The sequence below is a fragment of the Protopterus annectens genome, chromosome 16.part0 (genome assembly GCF_019279795.1).
Source record: "Protopterus annectens isolate FY-2018-M chromosome 16.part0, PAN1.0, whole genome shotgun sequence".
Taxonomy (NCBI): Eukaryota; Metazoa; Chordata; order Ceratodontiformes; family Protopteridae; genus Protopterus; species Protopterus annectens.
In genome coordinates, this window is record NC_056750.1 from 248,885,810 (window position 1) to 248,904,141 (window position 18,332).

Genomic DNA, 18,332 nt, shown 5'->3' on the forward strand with positions numbered 1-18,332 from the left:
ACAGCATACTCAGGAGTGCAGTATCCAATAATGCTGTACTCCAATATGAGTGGCAGTACACTAAACACTGAAAGTGTGATAAGAGACTTATTGACACAGGTGGACAGTGGTCTCACCTTCAATAACCACATCACCACAACAGTCAGGAAATCCTTCCATGTGGCACACCTCATCACTAAGGGCTTTTCATCCAGAAAAAAGGAGGTCATTGTCCCACTGTACTCATCCCTCGTTTGGTATGTACCTCTCAAGACATCTGCAACAACTGGAAAGGCTGCATCAATACCTCACTAAAAGAATCACAGGCCTAAAGCAGGTGCCCTGTGCTGACAATCTAAAAAACTCCACCTATATTCTGTTGCATATTGTCTACTCAGAGGCGACCTCTGCTTAACATTCAAGGCCATGTCAAACCCAGAGCTTTTGGACATGCTACACTTAAAGAAATCCCAATACCTCAGAGACAAATGCTCCAGTGATCTAAACCTTGTTATCACAATGAACAACATATGCTGGAGGGATAGGTTCCTGACCCAGAGAATCCCCAGACTCTGGAATAGACTGCCCATACATGTCAACAGAGTGCCTCTTTGGCCCTCTTCAAAAGGAACCTTGATGATTGGATGGGAGATAGGAAATTAACCCCGGAGATCACGTCAGTCACCCTGCTAGACATGAGTCCAGGGAAGTAAATACTGTGGGAAGAAATAGCCAGGGAATTGTTATGGCTAGGCTTGTATAGGCCCTAGGGCCAATAACCTTGTACCAACCTATGAGTAATGGAAGAAATGTATCTAATCCCCTGGCATGGGAAAAGAATGGACAACCTCCTCCTCTTCCATCAGCAAAGGCATATGTACTACCTATTGTGCCTCTGGCACTTAGCTGTGCATTTATTTGTTGTTCTTATCATTGCCCTTATGGCTTGGGTCCATTTTAAAAGGGTCTGTGCAACTATCCAGCTAGTTGCAAGTGACAAAACAAAATAAATTAAAATTGCATATGTTTTATGACTTCCTCTTTTAGCTGCTTTATGACTCCATATTGCAAATGTAAATAGCAAACATAGCTTAATATAAATTAATTGTAAATTAACATTTTCCGGGTCAAACTGTTATAAGTTATAAAGCAAAAAGGTGCTCATTTGCGAATATGAGATTTATTTGGTCCTGGTCTATAACACATCTGCAAAATGGTAGCTTTTAGATTCATGAATTGGTCTGAAGAAAATATTGGGATGGCTATTGTAGGTAAAAGTATTGATGTTTGCAGAGTTAAAAAGCTATGCTCTTCATATTAAATATGGGCTTAAAACCTTGTTGTTTTTATTAATCGATTTTGCATATTTATGGTGCAACATAGGTGTAGAAGTATGGACAGAGAGATGAAGGAAGTAGAACTGCCAGTGTGGCAGGTTGTCCTTTGGAAACAGAGGAAACAGGTTTGTTTATTTAACAGATTACTGATAGACTAGACACCTACTATTGCATGAAAGTCAGAGAGAAGGTACCCTACTGTCACAGGAATGGGTTGAGTGTAGAGGTAGGCCATGGGTGAGCTTTTAAGGAACTACTGTTAGAATAAGCACATTTACTGCCATGCACAGGCTCACCCAGAAAGGAGATGCTGGTGCCAGACCATGCACCTCAATTAAATAAATATGGCTCCCTGAAGTTCTCACAGTGCATTCTTATGTTTCTCAAACAGTGAAGCACTGTAATGGAAAACCCTCTAACTCAAGAGTTCCTGTTATCTCATATGCCTTTCCTCATTAACCCAGACTCAAAAGTTTATTTACACTATTGTGATGCATAATTGAAAGTAAATCCTCAAATACGTTTTTAATTATGGCCATTACAGTCACAAGAGGATACAGCATGCAGTAATGGAATATACTATAAGTGTTCCTAGAATAACTAAGAATTCATTACTATACATCATGGTTGCTAAAACATGTAAAATTGCTAGCTTGTCAGACAGCAAAACAGACCTTTGGTACCGAGATGACATACAGCAGTGTCAGAGTTTCCTCTGAGTTTAAATGATCTCAAAGCTGATTATTTAAAATATTGTAGCTGGTAGAGTGGAACCTTGCTACCCCACAATGTATTTCTTCTTTCTTTTCAATAGATTTTGATTCTGTTCTGGGCACCTGACTGCTTGTTATTTAGTGAGATGTCCTGTATGAGACGTATGATAGATACAGTATGTTGCAGATAAAAGGGAATGTGACATGTAATATTAAATGTGGGAAGTGGGAAAAAAAGAATCCACTCATAAAGTTTCACTCTTAACCCTCAAACAGACAACTTACATGTGACTAACCCGGTATGCTCATGTGACTTTACAATGACATAAGATTTTTCTCCTTCTGTTAGTTCAAACTCATGTGCAGATACTGCTTGGCATTTTAGATTTGATATTCATATTTCACCAGCTACTATAGCCTACCCACTCCATTATCTCTCACTCCTCCTCCTTCTAACTTCCCCTTATGCCTCATGCTTTTAATCTCCTCACTGAGTCATAATCTGTTATAATACACCATGCAATGTTTTGTCTTATGTGTATAGCTAATACTCTGCAAATGTCTTCAAATATGAGTTAACATTTTTGCTGAAAATTGTACTTTTGGTTGTCCACTTCAAGTTGAGCCTGAAAATAGTCCACTAAGATTATTTCTGTGGAAAACAAATCCTCTTCCCCCTCCATGTAGAATTCTTCATCCGTTTCCCCTCAGTCAATAAATGATTAATAAATAAATACATTCTGATATTATATATATATATATATATATATATATATATATATATATATATATATATATGGATTTAACTTTGTATTCTAAAGAGTCTCAGAATGGCCAAGTAAGAAACTTTCCTATGACAAAAGTTAAAGAATTTTTTTGATTTCTTATTCATTCAAACATTCATTTCTGTTCTCGAAGTCAAAGAACAGCTTCACAAGTGTAAATGTTACAGTACAGTACAGTAAACACTTGAAAAAAATGATACCATCCAGTAAAACTTGCACCATTCAGTTTCTGGAATCCATTCAGCATAATCCACTTAAAAATGTTAAGTAAGTCATTCTCAAAACAGCAATACTGTATAGTTAACACATTATTATGGTGATTATAATTAATATTTAAGAAATCAATATATACAGTTATAAGCTATTTTAGAAAATTTTAAAATAAAGATCTTATAACAGAATTTTCTGGAAATGGTATGTAGAAAAGTGCTGCAAGCTAACATTCTAGCAGTATTCAAGACTGACCAGTACAACTAATATTTTGTCAGACTACTACATGCCACTGCCTTCATCTGAATGTCCTAGACATCATGGGCTTTGATTAGTACCTTGGCAGAAATTCTGTCTTTTCTCATTCCATCCTGTACCAGCAGGTTGATCTCTTCCTGGACCAGAACCTCACTGAACTACCGCTTCCTCTCTACCCCGGAGCTCAGATTACCCAACTCTGCTCCTGGCAGATTTAAATCCCCTCATAAGCATTACTCTCTTCATTCTATCAATCTGCTTTGCTCTGTCCTCCAGTCTCTTCTCCACCTTTTGTCTTGTGCCTAGTGTATGATGCACTGTATCAGTCTATCAGCTGTTTTCTCCTCCCCCACCCCTTTCTTAACAAACAGTGCAACTAACTTAACTTCTAAACATCTAACCCCAATACACTTTTCTGCAAGAACTTCATTTTACATTGTCAGAAATTTAGCTGATGCAGACATTCTAAATCATATGCTCTCTCCCAAAAGAAATAGTACTACAGATAAAGTGAGAAACAAATTGTTTACTGGAAGATGGCTGTATTTCCTGCAAACCCTGCCATTAAAAATAACTGTTTCTAAGATTATGGTGAGAAATAAATGCTGCTTGTAGTGGTCTCACAGTGAAGGGGTTGCTTTTGTGAAAATGTACATTGTGCTTTAGCCTCTTCTGTTTGGTAACATTTATGTTAGGCAGAGTTTTTTTTTAATCATCTTTTTAAATACAGAATTTAACATATAATTTATAAACTTGCAACTGTGACACACAGAAATGTAATTGAATGATAATACTGCATCACAATATAGCTGCCTCACCCAGCTAGCAGAACCCTATTCAAGTAAAGGTAGAATCTAACTAGAATCTAATTCAGCACCCTCAGAGTATTCCTTTTATTGTTTAAGTGTAACAAATAAATGTATCAGTGGTATGATACCACATCTACAAACACTGTCTAAACTTATTTGTGGTTTAGTGGCTGTACAAAACTTAGTTAATTCATTTTCAAGCAATGTAAAAGTATAAACTCTTGTATAAAGCCCTGAATCAGCTACATATCTGCAGATATAATGTTCCAGACATTGTTCAACAGGCCACATACTTTCATTATTCCAAAATAATTTCACAAACTCCGTAATACCTAGATCTCCTAATGTCTGTTGTAGAAAGCCATGTTTTGCTGATCGGAAGGCTATGATAATGTTCAGAAACATAGCTATAGGGTTTTGTACATCATCAAAATATACACTAATAATATAACTGCATTTCTGAGTACTGTGACTTGAAGTAAACTAATGTTCTGCCAGAGATAATAAATCAATCAAGGTTAAGAAACCTATGAAACTCTATCTGTACAATATTTTCAAATGATGTGGCTGTCAAGGAAAGTGCAAAGATAGGCCCATCACTTCTTGTAATGTGTTTATGCACTGATGTAAAATATGCAATACTGTATTTCTTTCATCCCATACGGATGGAAATGTTTTACTCATTAGCAAAAAAATCTATTAGTAAATTTAGTTTAAGAAAAAGACCAGACCATGAACAGCTATATCTTAATATAAAATCAATTCCTACACTCTTACCTTAACAGAGTTTTATTTATCTAACATCTGTACTGACATCCCTAGGCAGCACTGTAGGTGTGAATGTAATTTCAGGACCCAAACCGTTTTCCTGCAGTAACATCTGAGAAATCAAACTTCCATTATTCACCTGGTTGTGGTTAAACTTCTATGCACACCATTACAAAGATGTGCACTGAGGAAAAAATAATTAATTAAAAACAAATTGCTGCAAGTAATATTTATAGCACTAACATCCTTGGGTACTACAGCACTTTTGCAACTTATACTGATGCATGTTATAACGCTTATTCTAAATAAATTTTGAAAATATTTTGCACAAAAATCTTTGGTTTGTAATGCTTTTTATTAAGATACTCTGTTATTTAGCTAAGATTTATTGTACACAAGCATTTACAGTTCCCCTCTATTGCAGTTTGGATTTTGTTTTTAACATTGAAGAGCATGTTTATTCTCTGTTTGGCTACTTGATATCCCATTGGGTCACTAACTCCTATAGGTTTATTCTGTCTGCCTCCCAGCATCCAAGAGCATCAGATATGTGATATGAAATTCAGAGACCTGGGGCTGTTATCCTGAAGGATTAAGTTGTTTTTTTTTTCTCTTCCTATCCTAGTCCCCCCTCCTTGCTGAACAGTAGATACCATGCCATTCATCATGTTCCTTCACAGGTGCATGCTTCTGCACATCCACGGTGCCAAACTGGAAAGTGATTCTCTTTCCTTGGCAGGTTCACACAAACTTTCCTACCCTTTGCTAATGAAGTCAACACCTTCTGTCTAGTCCTCATATGTTTTTTCTTGCAGTAGGACTTGTACCATCCTCCAAACCAAGATAGACAAGCTTGTGTCAGCCACTCACATCAACCTCTATCCAGCAGACTCCACCACTCTATACCACAGGTTCATAGGTGTGTACTAGGCTAATGGCCCTGGAGCCTTTATGAGCCTAGTCCACAGGATTACCCTGGCATCATGCCACCCGTTAAACATTTCCTGAACTAAATGATGCCATGTCCTATGAATGTTTGAATCTGTAGTGTTTTGATATCAGCAAGACTGCTAGTAGGACAGTGAGCACTTCTCATAAGCAGGACTAAAGTCAGTTACTGCAGACCCCCCCCCCGCCTTTGGGACTACAATACACAATACAGTTTCCATGCAAATTAGAGCAAAAAAATCTCCCAATTAGAATGTACTGTTTAAAAAAACATGGTGCTAGCCACATTCTGAACAGCATTTCTAACTCCGATATAATCTTCATTCAGGTTTCCATGCCATTTAAGATATTTTTACAGTAATCAGAAGCAGAAGGGAATGGTTATTGGATTCTTGTTCCTTAGGTGTTTCAGTGCCTAAGAAATGCAGGTATGACAGCATGCATGAGGGCATTCTTATAATGCAAAAAGAACAGGTTACACAATTGCTGCTACAGAAATAATTTTAAAACATTCATTGAGACATGCAGTGTAATGATTGGCAACACATAACCCATGTGGTATCACAGGAAAGATGTTGAAGGGCTCATCGTACAAGGCAGTGTCATCAGTGAGACAAAGTGGAGAGTGCAGGACTTGCCAGAGCACAGGAACAGTGACATAGGCATTCAAGAATATTCAACCATTGTTGAAGAGGGAAGGGACTCAATAACCAAAGGTTTCTAAGGCTTTAGGGGCTGGATGTCTGTGATGCTGGTGACCCAAGACTGACTAGTGACCTGGAAGGCTGAAGGGCTGGCTAGAGGGGTGGGAAGAAGGCTTGATCAACTGTTGTACAGCTCACCTTCCTTGGTGGAAGAACTTGAGCTTTTGCAGTACAATGCTGGTCTCTGATGGAGACTACAGAACAGCATTAGTGTCACACAGGTGTGTGCAAGCACATAGAAAGGAGGGAAGGCATCAGTGCAGAGTGGGATCACATATGGGCACGTGGTTATGTTACTGCACACCCCTCCCCTCAGAAACGTATATGATATATACAAAAATCTCACCATTTAGGAGTGTATAATCCAAGGTCAGGACATCTTGATCTCCTTTCCTGCCCCGAAAATGACTGAATGTTTTGCCAGCTGTTCCTCAGTTCGACAGCTCCTTTCAGTGGTTAAGATTGGTTTAGAGTGAGTTATGGGGAAAAGAAAGGGACCATCCACCTTTAAGTGGTCATCTTGGCTAATAGAGACCCAAAATGTATATATAAATTGTCTATGTTTTACAAATGAGTGAAGTGAAAATGGTGATTATGCTGAACAGGTAGGTATGAGTCAGTACCTTAATAATACATACATCATATCGCTATTGTCCCAGATGACATGCAAGACCTGTCCTGTGCAGCATCTTATATGCTTTGTCTCTCCTCATTACATTGTGGGAAGGGTCCAGTGCACTGCTTCTTTTGTCTGCCCCCATGCAATGGCACACTGTCTGGCTGTCCTGTCACTGCTGGGTGTGTGTGTGTGTGTGTGTGTGTGTGTGTGTGTGTGTGTGTGTGTGTGTGTGTGTGTGTGTGTGTGTGTGTGTGTGTGCGTGTGTGCGTGTGCGCGTGTCAGCTGTTCCAGTGTCTATGTGTTTCCAGAGAAAAGTTTGCTTTGTAAAATCAATAATTTGTTTGTTGGATCAAGGCTGCAGTAGTGTGGAGCCCTGACTTTAGCCCGGGAGACCTGCGTTTGACTATTATCTGGAAGATAGGAAGCAAAATGTATTTTTCCAGCCATTGGGGGGAGGAGATGGTAATCTGGCTGGTGCTGAAAAACTTCAGAGAACACTGGTGGGGGTATAGCACCTACTAAATGATGTCAGGGATGCTGTGGCTGATAGTTGGATTCTGCAATTGGCAAAATTACATGTCACATGCATGGATGTGGAGTTAGGAGTGTGGTATGATTTAAAGCATTCTCCATGGTAGGAAAGTGATACTGCACTGGGTTACCTCAACCTCTTCTCTGACTCTGAACAACAGATCATATCTGGGGGAAAGGCTGACTTCTGACACCCAGAGATTAACAAGAGGCACCAGGAGCAGCTAATGGCCAGATATCAGAGAGCAAAAAAAATAAAAAATTTAACAAAATAAAAAAGTCTTTGACATATTTCGCACAAGTAAAGTTAAGTAAGACAGGGTAAAGCATGATTTAGGAGATACCTAAATAAGACAAATTACATTGGTGAGAGTGAAGAAAGCAAAACAAATTTCAAAGATGGATAAGTTAGGAGGAAAAATGTTCAGAGAATAGTAAAATTAATTAAATGACACTTTATTTCAAATACAGGTATTAAAAAGAAGTAAACATATGAAAACATCTGCCAGTTCTATGAAAGTATCTGTTTGTGAGAAAGGTCATGAAGAAAAACTGTGACAATACTTTCTAACCTTGATTTTTTTTTTCTTTTGAAAAAAGGAACTTCCATGTCTGGAATGAAATTTGGATATGTAGACCTGACCTGCCTGCTGGGTTTAACGAGTGGCAGGCAATTGACGCAACTCCCCAGGAAAAAAGTGATGGTAAGTATGAGTTCTGATAATCCCATATGCCTTTGACCTAGGGGTATGTCGTAGGATGAAGTGAAGGACTGCATTGGTTGAGTGTTATACAATTGAATTGATTAGGTCACAACAATGACAGGAAACTCTGAAGCAGACTAGGATCGTAATTGTATGGTCTTTATTACAGTCAAAAATACATTTTGAATGTCCCTTTAATTTTTCTTACATTATTTATTAATTTATTTTGAGCAGGTAGTTGGAATAGAGCACTATGACACTTTTTCAGCCATTACCTGCTTACAACAGGAGAATGTTGCATTTTTTATATATCATTAGCTTACACTATAGTATAACATAAATACTTCAAAAACAGTAAATTTTTATAACACCTTTACTGAATTATCACTTCGGACATAGGCAAGCATACATCATATCGCTATGTTCCTCGTTACAAACATTATACATCACATTTGTCCTTTTGCATAACTATCATCAGTCCAACACTGCATAAATTTCTCAATTCCTGCCTTCCTCTAAACCTCACTCCTCCTTCAAAACATTATTCTACATGCATTGTTCCCACAGTTCCCATTTTTTTCAATGTAACTTGCTCCTACCCTTTTCTAAGATCCCACTACCAGTTCTTCTGTCTCTGTTATAATATTTAATACTTCAAATACAGTTGGTTTAGACTTTGATTTCCATCTTCTAGTGAAACATTTTTGGCAGCCACCAGAGTTAAGCTTAAAAGGCCTTACTGTGTCTAGGCAGTTCATATTCTGTGTCCAGCTCAGAAGAATTACTTCCTGCTCACTCAGTAATTCTGACAGAGTACTCTGTAGTGAATTTTTAAAGTCTGTCAGCTCATTACACTCTCAAAACATGTGTTCCCAGTTACCTCTTTCTTTCCCATCACATCTCGAACATTTACCATCTACATGGAGAAAATTCTTTGGAGTCTGCTTGGGGTATAAAATACCTATGCAAGCACTTCCAAGCAAAATTCCTACATCTTCTGAACTTTGCAGACCTGGGAGCCATGCACATGTCATTCAATTGTTTCCTTGTGAATTGCTAATCCAGTCTCTCTTCTCAATCTTTTCTAACCTCTGATTGATTCCTATAGTTATTGTGGAATATTCTATATGCCCTACTAGTTATCACTTTTTAACAGCAGCTTCTGTTCTAGATTTAACTAAGAACTATGCCAAAACATTTATTTCTCTTAATATTCTCCCTATCCCTTTGCCGATACTCCATAGTCTTTGTTTTATCTTCATTAATTTTATATCATAAAAATTCTTTAAACTGTCTCAAAATGTTCCAAAACACTGAGATGTCCTTTTCTACTTTTTATCAGGTACAAAATAATAAATAATAACGTCTGCAAATAAAGCCAACATTTCTTGATTACCATACTTTGGGAAAAATCAGTTCCCACTAATTACCACATTGATGGGAGCCCACTGAACACTGAAGGCATTATAAGAGATCTGGGGATACAGGTTGACAACAACCTCTCCTTCAACCACAACATTGCCACTGTGGTCAGAAAGTCCTTCTATGTTGCACAACTCTATTACCAAGGGGTTTGCATCCAGGAATAAAGAAGTCATCATCTCTCTCTACTCTTCATTCATTAGGCCAGTCATTGAGTATAATGCTCCATTTGGCATGTACCTCACTAGACAAATGCAACAGCTGGAAAGGCCAAAAAAGTACCTCACAAAGAGGATCCTAGGTCTTAAACACATGTCCTACATTGACAGACTCAAAAAAATCTCCAGTTATTCTCTGTCTCATATCGTCTATTAAGAGGTGATCTCTGCTTGACTTACAAAGAGATGTCTGACCCAGCTCTGTTAGAAATGCTACATCTAAACAAATCCCAATCCCTCTGCACCACACACTCCAGAGACCTCAACCTCATTACCACAATCAACAGAACATGCTGGAGGGACTGGTTCATAACCCAGAAACTGCCCATGCTGTGGAATTGACTTCTTATACATGTCAAGCAGAGCACCTCACTGGCCCTCTTCAAGAAAAATATTGATGAGTAGATGGGAAATAGTAAGTTTACCCCGGGATCACTCCAATGGCTCTACTTGATAGAGGCACTGGAAACTAACGTCAAGCAGCATGATGCCAGGGCACTTCAATGGGCTAGGCTTGTAAAGACTCCAGGGCCATTAGCCTAGTACACACCTATGTTCCTGTGACCCTATGAATTATATCCCTGAATTTGAGTCCCTTATTTTCTTTGCCAATTGCTGTAAATATAAAGCAAATAACAATGAGGAAAAGGACACTCCTGCCTAGTTCTTCTCTTCATAAACAACTTATGAGAGAAGAACCCTTCCAATTTAATTATTGCCTCTGATCCCTTGTATATCCTCCTAATTAGCCTTATTACTTTATCAGGGAATGCAAATGCTTCCATTGTCCTATTCACAAAATCCCAACTTACTCTGCTGAGTGCTTTCTCTGTATCAAGACCCACTAACAACAGCAGCATTTTCTCATTTCTTCCCTCTGCATCATCACTTTTCTGTTAATGTTGTCAAATGTTTGTCTTCCCTCCATAAAAACCACAATAATCCATATCTGTTTTGGCAACACCTTCGCCAGTCTTTTAGCTATTATGTACACAACTGCTTTAAAATCATGGTTTAAATTTAAAATATGACTTTATGAAGCTAGGTCTGATGGGTCTTTACCATATTCAGGTATTATAGCCACCACGGCTTTCTTCCAGGATGTTGCTGCTTGCTTTTGTTTTAATATACTGTTAAACAAAACCTTCCAGATCTTTATCACTTTCTTTTGTCCAAGCTCCTAACTTTCACATGAATACCATCTGTTCTTGGAGACTTTAATGCAGATTGATTATACATCACCATTTTTATCTCATCTTAACTGTTCATTGTTGAGTCTCATCTACCTCTACAATGGCATACTTAAGTCTTCCATAAATAATTCCATTTGTGCTCTTTCTTAATTTCCACATTTCTCTACTTTATACAAATTTTCATAAAATTTATGAAATATCTCTAATACCTTGACAGGATCACTGGTTATTTTTCTTGTTATAAGCTCCCTAAGTTTGGCAACAGCCATTCCTACTTTCTGTTGCCTAAAACATTGTGCTACAAGTTTTTGTGCTCTGGAGTTATTATCGAAGCACAGTTGCCTGGTAGCAATCTTTCTAAACTCATGCATATTATCCAAATATTCCCTTATTTTCTCTTTGCATTCTGCAATTGTGCCTTTTCTTGTTCTGTGGGATTCCCCTTATTCTTCAGTATTTCAACCTTTGTCAGCCCCTCTAATCTCAGTTACTTCTTAAACCATATCACTTTTGCTTTTTTCTACCTTATATTTCATTTCCACTTTCATTTTATCCCACTCACTAGCTATAACTTCTGAAGAAATTTCTCTCTTCCCTTATAACTCTCAGAATAATTTCCACTGCCCATTCCTTAACTTCCTCTTTTTTAACAGGTAGGTGGGGAAGTGCCTGTGTCTCATTTTTATTTCATCATCCTGCATTTTTACCTTGGTTTTTATTGCTCACAATCTGAAATAGTTATTGGATATGTGTCAGAGCTTTCAATTAAATACATACATTCCTGTGAACTATAATTTCTGTTTAGTCTAGCAAAGGTATTGTACTTTGGGGAATTCTCAGACTTTCTACTGCTGAGTTTATACCAATATTTTCATAAATTTCTTCAGAAATCTACCCTCTTCTGTTATATTTCCCTTCTAGGGCCCCAAATACATCCTCACTGTTGTAAATCAAGTTCCAGTCCCCACCTATAAGTAATATTTCCTGCTGAAAGCTGATCATTTCTCCCAAAATTTTCTTAAGCTCCATAATATCAGTTTTAGGTGGAATTTAAATGCATGCCAGTTTAATCCTCTTCCATGGCCAGTATCCCCTTCCTTCCAGAAAGCTACCATTATCCCTCCTGTTTGGCATATACTTCTCAGATGTACAGGCAAGCACGGAAGGGCTGTGGCTGACTAAGTTTGCGGACAACTGCAAACTTGGTGCTATAATAGAGTCTCCAGCCAACATGGAGATCCTCCAGAAGGGCCTAAATGAGACTGATGCATGGTGTCAAAGCCATGGTCACAAGCTAAATGCAAAAAAATGCGTAGTAATCCCCTTTGGAAAAAACAGAGTACCCGCAAACTACAACATAGGAGGTAATCCCCTGAAAGAGGGATCTAGGGACCCAAGTAGATAGTCAGCTTTCCTTTGATAACCATGTTGCCAAAGTGGTTAGAAAATCCTTCTATGTGACCCATCTGATCACGAAAGGGTTCGCATCAAGATCTAAGGATGTAATGGTGCCCCTCTACTCTTCCCTCATCAGACCCATTATTGAGTACAATGCACCAATTGGAATGTACCTGGCTAGACATCTCCAGCAGCTGGAGAGACCACAAAGGTACCTAACCAAGAGGATTACTGGCCTCAAACAGTTGCCCTATGCAGCACGATTGATAAAGCTAAGACTGTTCTCTGTTGCATACCGCTTTCTCAGAGGCGATCTCTGTCTAACATACAGAGCCATGTCCAACCCAGAATTGTTGAACATGCTCCATCTTAGCAAAACCAAATATACTCGAGCTACACGCTCTAGGGATATAAACCTCAACACAACAATGAATAGAACATGCTGGAGGGATATATTCCCTTCTCAGAGACTTCCCTTACTATGGAACAGGGTCCCGATCTACATAAGACAGAGCCCCTCACTATCACTCTTCAAGAGGAACCTTGATGAGTGGATGGGTAACAGAAAGTTCACACCGGGGATCACACCAACAGCACTACTAGATAGGGGCCAAGGGTACTAGCTGCTAGTACAAGGGTGTAGGGAACTACTGGGAATACCGCACAACATGACTGGGCTAATATATGCCTTCAGGCAGATAGCAAAGTACCAACCTATGAACCTATTATTATCTTTTTTCCATTACTATTGGAGCTCCCCTAGCAATTAGTAAAAATATTCCTGTTTTCCTTTGTCTGTGATATTCTGCTGAATATCCATCCCGAAATCTTTTCATTTTCTAATTCACAAGCTCATTTCTTAACAAATGCCTCTCTTGGAGCATTGCTATTTGCACTGTGCATTTCTTAATATAACTCAATACTTTTCCCTTTTTCTCTCTACCTGTGAGGCCATTAATGTTCCAAAATAATATGGATAGTGTAGCCATTATGATAAGAAGTTATTCCCATCTTTTATATATGACAGTTTTTTAAAATGTCTATTTCCAACTTTTGTGTTACATGCACTCACTAATCTTTGGCAGTCTGATCTTTTATACAGTTGTTTCTTAACATCTCCATTTGAAACTATGTCACATTTTGCAAGACCTTTTGTTTTAATTGTATGTTTGAAATGACAAAACTATTTTTATACATAACTGCTGCCTGTACACTCCACTAAGTTGCACGTGAGCTTTCTCTTTAGTAACTTCCACCTCTGTGTTTGTCTACAAATGTAAATAGAAATGTAACTACTCTGTGTTTAACTGGAACTTAGTATAATGCAATGTAAGTAAATGGAGATTTTCTCTCTAGGCATCCACTGAAAAAGGGTATTACCCATTCAGAGCTTCCCAGTAAACAAACACAAATAAATAAATTTAATGAAAACCCTCAAAAAAAAAAACACACACACCCAGAACACCCCATCTCAAATAATGTAGTTTAACCCTCCTGATAGGAACAATTATCCCAAATATAAAACTGCACCCACAGGTATTACCTAGCCTAAAATTAAGGTTATCCATGCTAAGACACATGTTACAGTCTGTGCTCCTACTTATACTAATTGCTGTCTGTTCTTGTCTTATCTCTATTCCCCTCCCAGTTGTGAAAACCAGCTTGTATGCTTTTTGAAAACATTTAACTTTTAGGTTTAAGAAAAAATGCAATGTTTAGCTTTAAATAAAACGTAATTACACACTGTTCTAGTAAATGCATTGAATTATTTAAGTACCGGGAAATATGCTACCCCTTATTTACTTCCAATAAATTCAAACTTTATTTTTTGCTGAGTTGTTTGCCCTTGTACCTTTTAATTTTATCTTTTCCTCAACAGACAATGCCCAGCCTTAAGATTATTGCTTGTACCTGTAGTCAGCTTGTCTCCATGGAAACATACAAACAAAATATATAACTGCCCTCCACTGCAGGCTCCTCAATTCACACCGAACATGTATTTGCTAAAGGAAAAATTTTCACTGTATTTACAGTGTTCTGTTATTTTTAAAGGCCACATGCTTAAAAGAAACCTTGTTTTAATTAAGCCAAGGGCCTTTATCCAGATATTCACCTATGCAAAAGTAAAAGAAAGCATCTCAACGCCACATATATTATAATCAGTGCACTTTTACACACCACCCCCCACCCCAGCATCCCAAGATTATAGCATATTAACTTAAACATAATTTTAAGATACCACTGACTACATTGAGAAAATCTGCTTTACTATATAACATGCAGTTTATATCATTAAGTGTCTTATACAAATACTGTTAAAACAAACATTGTTTTATTTACAATTGCTTTTTTTCTTTTTCAGTGTCCTTCCAAATATTAATTACATCAAGTGGGTATAAGCTATTCAGTCCACATACAAGTTTAACAAAGCCATCAAAGGATCATTCTTTCTCAGCCACTTTTTTCTAAAGCCATATTTCACAAATGGGATTAATGCTTTATAGTATCACATTTATTCACTAATTTCAGTGTTGTTGGTCTTTTTCCTATTCATCTCTTTCTCCCAGCCCCAGACTCCAGTTCAATTTCAAGGTACTTCTAATCAACTCCTGTACTTTTTTCTGTCTCTCAAGCATTTCCTTTTGAACACTGGAAAATGTTTCACTGTCAAAGTCTCTCGATGAGTTTCATTATCAGAAAATAATGAAGCAGAGTCCCCTTCTGTTTGATGTGCCACTTTTTGTTGAACAAACTTTTGTATTTCCTCTTTAGCCTGTTCTACATCAAAAAATGTCTTAGCTCCTTCAGGAAAAAATATTCTGAAGACATCTGAATACAGTAGATTGAATCTCACACCTGCCTCAAAACATTTCATAATTGCTAGGATACATTTCCTACTCTCTTGCCTAGTGTACAGTGAATAATCATTTTCCACAAACACTCTACTGTCTCTAGTTTTTAATACTTTGTCCTTTTGCCACAATTCTGTCAGGATCAACTCTTTCTGCTGGCAAGATTGCATCTTTACTAATGCAGGTCTTGGCTGCTTTCTCGTGGTCAGATTTACAGCATACACCCACTGTGCCTTTTCAATTAACAAATCTTGTGGTAAAATACCAGTCCAGTTGCTTATTGTGTTTTCAACAATTAATACAGTTTGTTCCTTTCAGTTTTTCTGGTACAGTAGAAAATCTTAGGTTTTCTCCCCTTGCTGTGTCCTCTAACTCTACCATTTTAGAGACAGCTCTTCTTGAGAAGTCTCATATTTAGCCAGCATCTTCATTAGAAACTCTGATTTCAGCAGTTTTATCAATTTGTCTGAATAACTGTTTAACATAGAATCATAGGAGATTACTATGCTATCAACCCTGAGGTATTTTAAGCCTAGCCATTTCAACCCAATGTAATACTAGTCAGTACCCAAGATTGTACTGATGACTGCCCATGTCCAGGAGGGTTGTGGGTGCTATCTCCAATAAGAATTTATGGTGCCCCATCCACTCATCCAGGTTGCTCTTCAACAGTCATAGAGGTGCTCTGTTTCACATGACATGGCAGTCACTCAGAGATAAAGCTTCTTCTATTTTTTCCAGCCTTTTGTTGCTTGAGTTGATATATTTATTCAATGTTTCATTAATTTTAATCAGCTCTGAGTACATTTGATCTATTTGTTTTCCTTTAAACTACTGGAAGCCATCTCTTGTACCAAAGCTGGAGCTTGAATTGCTTTTTGCTGAAGACAGCTCTTCAGCAAAAAGCAATTCAAGCTCCAGCTTTGGTACAAGAGATGGCTTCCAGTAGTTTAAAGGAAAACATATAGATCAAATGTACTCAGACCTGATTAAAATTAATGAAACATTGAAGAAATATATCAACTCAAGCAACTCATGTCATAAGTAAGGGCACTGCCTCCAGCAAAACTCCCTGTAGTCTTCCCTCATCAGGTCAATAATTGAGTACAATGCCCCTTTTGCTATGTACCTTTCCAAGCATTTGCAGCAATTGGAGAGACCACAAAGGTTCATCACAAGGAAAATTCAAGGTCTTCAGTGTCTGTCCTATGTGGGTTTTCTGAAATCACTTTTACTTTATTCTGTTTCATGCAGACTACTCAGAAGTGATATCTGCCTTGCATACAAGGTAGTCTCTGACCATGCTTTATTGGAAATGCTGCATATCCGTAAGTCAAATGGTACATGGGTTACTCATTCTAAAGACCTTAACCTTGTATGTCACATTAATAGAACCTGCTGGAGGGACAGATTTGTCTCCCAGAGGTTACAACACCTTTGGAACAGACTCCCACTTCATGTCAAACAGAGCACCTTATCGGCCCTCTTCAAACACAATGTATGTGGGTGACTTAGTGGATCAAGCAAAGGATAGACAAATGCTGCATGTTTAATACTTATAGCAGTCTGAATTACAGAGTGCAAATGTTTTGTCATTGATTAAAAGAGGCCATAGGTAGCAGGACATTATTCAAAGTGTTAAGATACCTCTGAGAATATCTCCTTGGGTCCAGGGTTTGGATTAATGCAATCATTTGCAAAAAAAAAAAAAAATAGTGCCCACTGCCCACGTCTCCATCCAGGATAGGAACCATCCTAAGACTGTGTGTGATGTATTTAGTGATCTGATAAGAGGTTCAATGGAACAAAGCAGAGGACACACAACATTATTGTGTGGTGCCCTTAAAGTGCTGATATGGTTGCAATAAGGAGGAATCTGTTAAGACTATAGCTAATGGTGAGGTTTACAAGGTATGGACCATGGACAGATACTCAGTTGGAAACCATATGCTCTCCAAGACTAGCCATAAGTATCTCCAGTGCATTGAATTGAAGGTCTGTTCTGATTTGATCATGATGGTGGTAGCTGTCTCAGGAACCCTCTAAACCCCCTGCATATGACATTTCAGCTGTGCAGGTAATCTAAGCTGAACGCACCTTGTATGAAGTCATCTTGTGTTGGCATGGCAGGGGTGTGCATTACCCCCTTGAGCCTTTCTGCTAACAGGCATGCTTAGATCTTAACGTCTCTTTTATTAATGAGACTGTATGGTAGTTTTTGATTGTGGATGGGACCTTATCTGGTTTCTGAGAACCTATTATGATCAAAGCTTGTGAATAGGGGTTTATCTTTTTTTCAGATTGTCCAAAATAATGAAAGATTGACTGCAAACATATTACAAGGGGTCTACTAATATTTGTAATCATGCATATTTTGTGTTTTCCCCACCATGGATGTCTTAATAGTCAACTAGATCTCATCTCACTGTATGAGCTTGCTCCAAGTCTTCTGTTGGGTATAAGTTAGGGTTGGAACTGCCACTTGCCGTGGGTTGCCTGCAGCTTTTGTGTTTGTATGTAAAGCTTTATAAACTCCATAAATAAGACATTGACCTGATGTGGTTTCCTGCAGGAACAGGGGATGAGCCCATATGGATTGTTGCAATGTTCTGCATATGTCTCCATTGCCTAACCCTGTCAGTGTCTAGTTGAGCTACTTGCCTGGAGGCCATACCCTAGCTGCATATGTTTCCATGTGCATCTGACCCTGTGTTTTTCTCAGTGCACTAAGTCTGATGTGCAGCCCCATGTATTTTTTGAGGATATCCTTATCCCAAATGTGGCTAGCTAAACATACCTGGGTGGTGTGTAGTTAATAACCTAGACTCCCAGCACCCTGATATCTTGATCTAGTCTTCCCATGTATTTCTCATTAGTTCACTTA

At 38.1% G+C, this 18,332-nt stretch overlaps 1 protein-coding gene across 1 annotated transcript in view; it reads left to right on the top strand.

The window, feature by feature from the left end:
• LOC122790852 (protein-glutamine gamma-glutamyltransferase K-like) overlaps positions 1–18,332 on the top strand; it is a 346,859-nt gene that overhangs the window by 243,660 nt on the left and 84,867 nt on the right. The window contains exon 8 of the mRNA XM_044058497.1: positions 8,262–8,365. Within this exon, the coding sequence (XP_043914432.1) occupies positions 8,262–8,365 (104 nt within the window). The remainder of the gene's footprint in view (positions 1–8,261; positions 8,366–18,332) is intronic.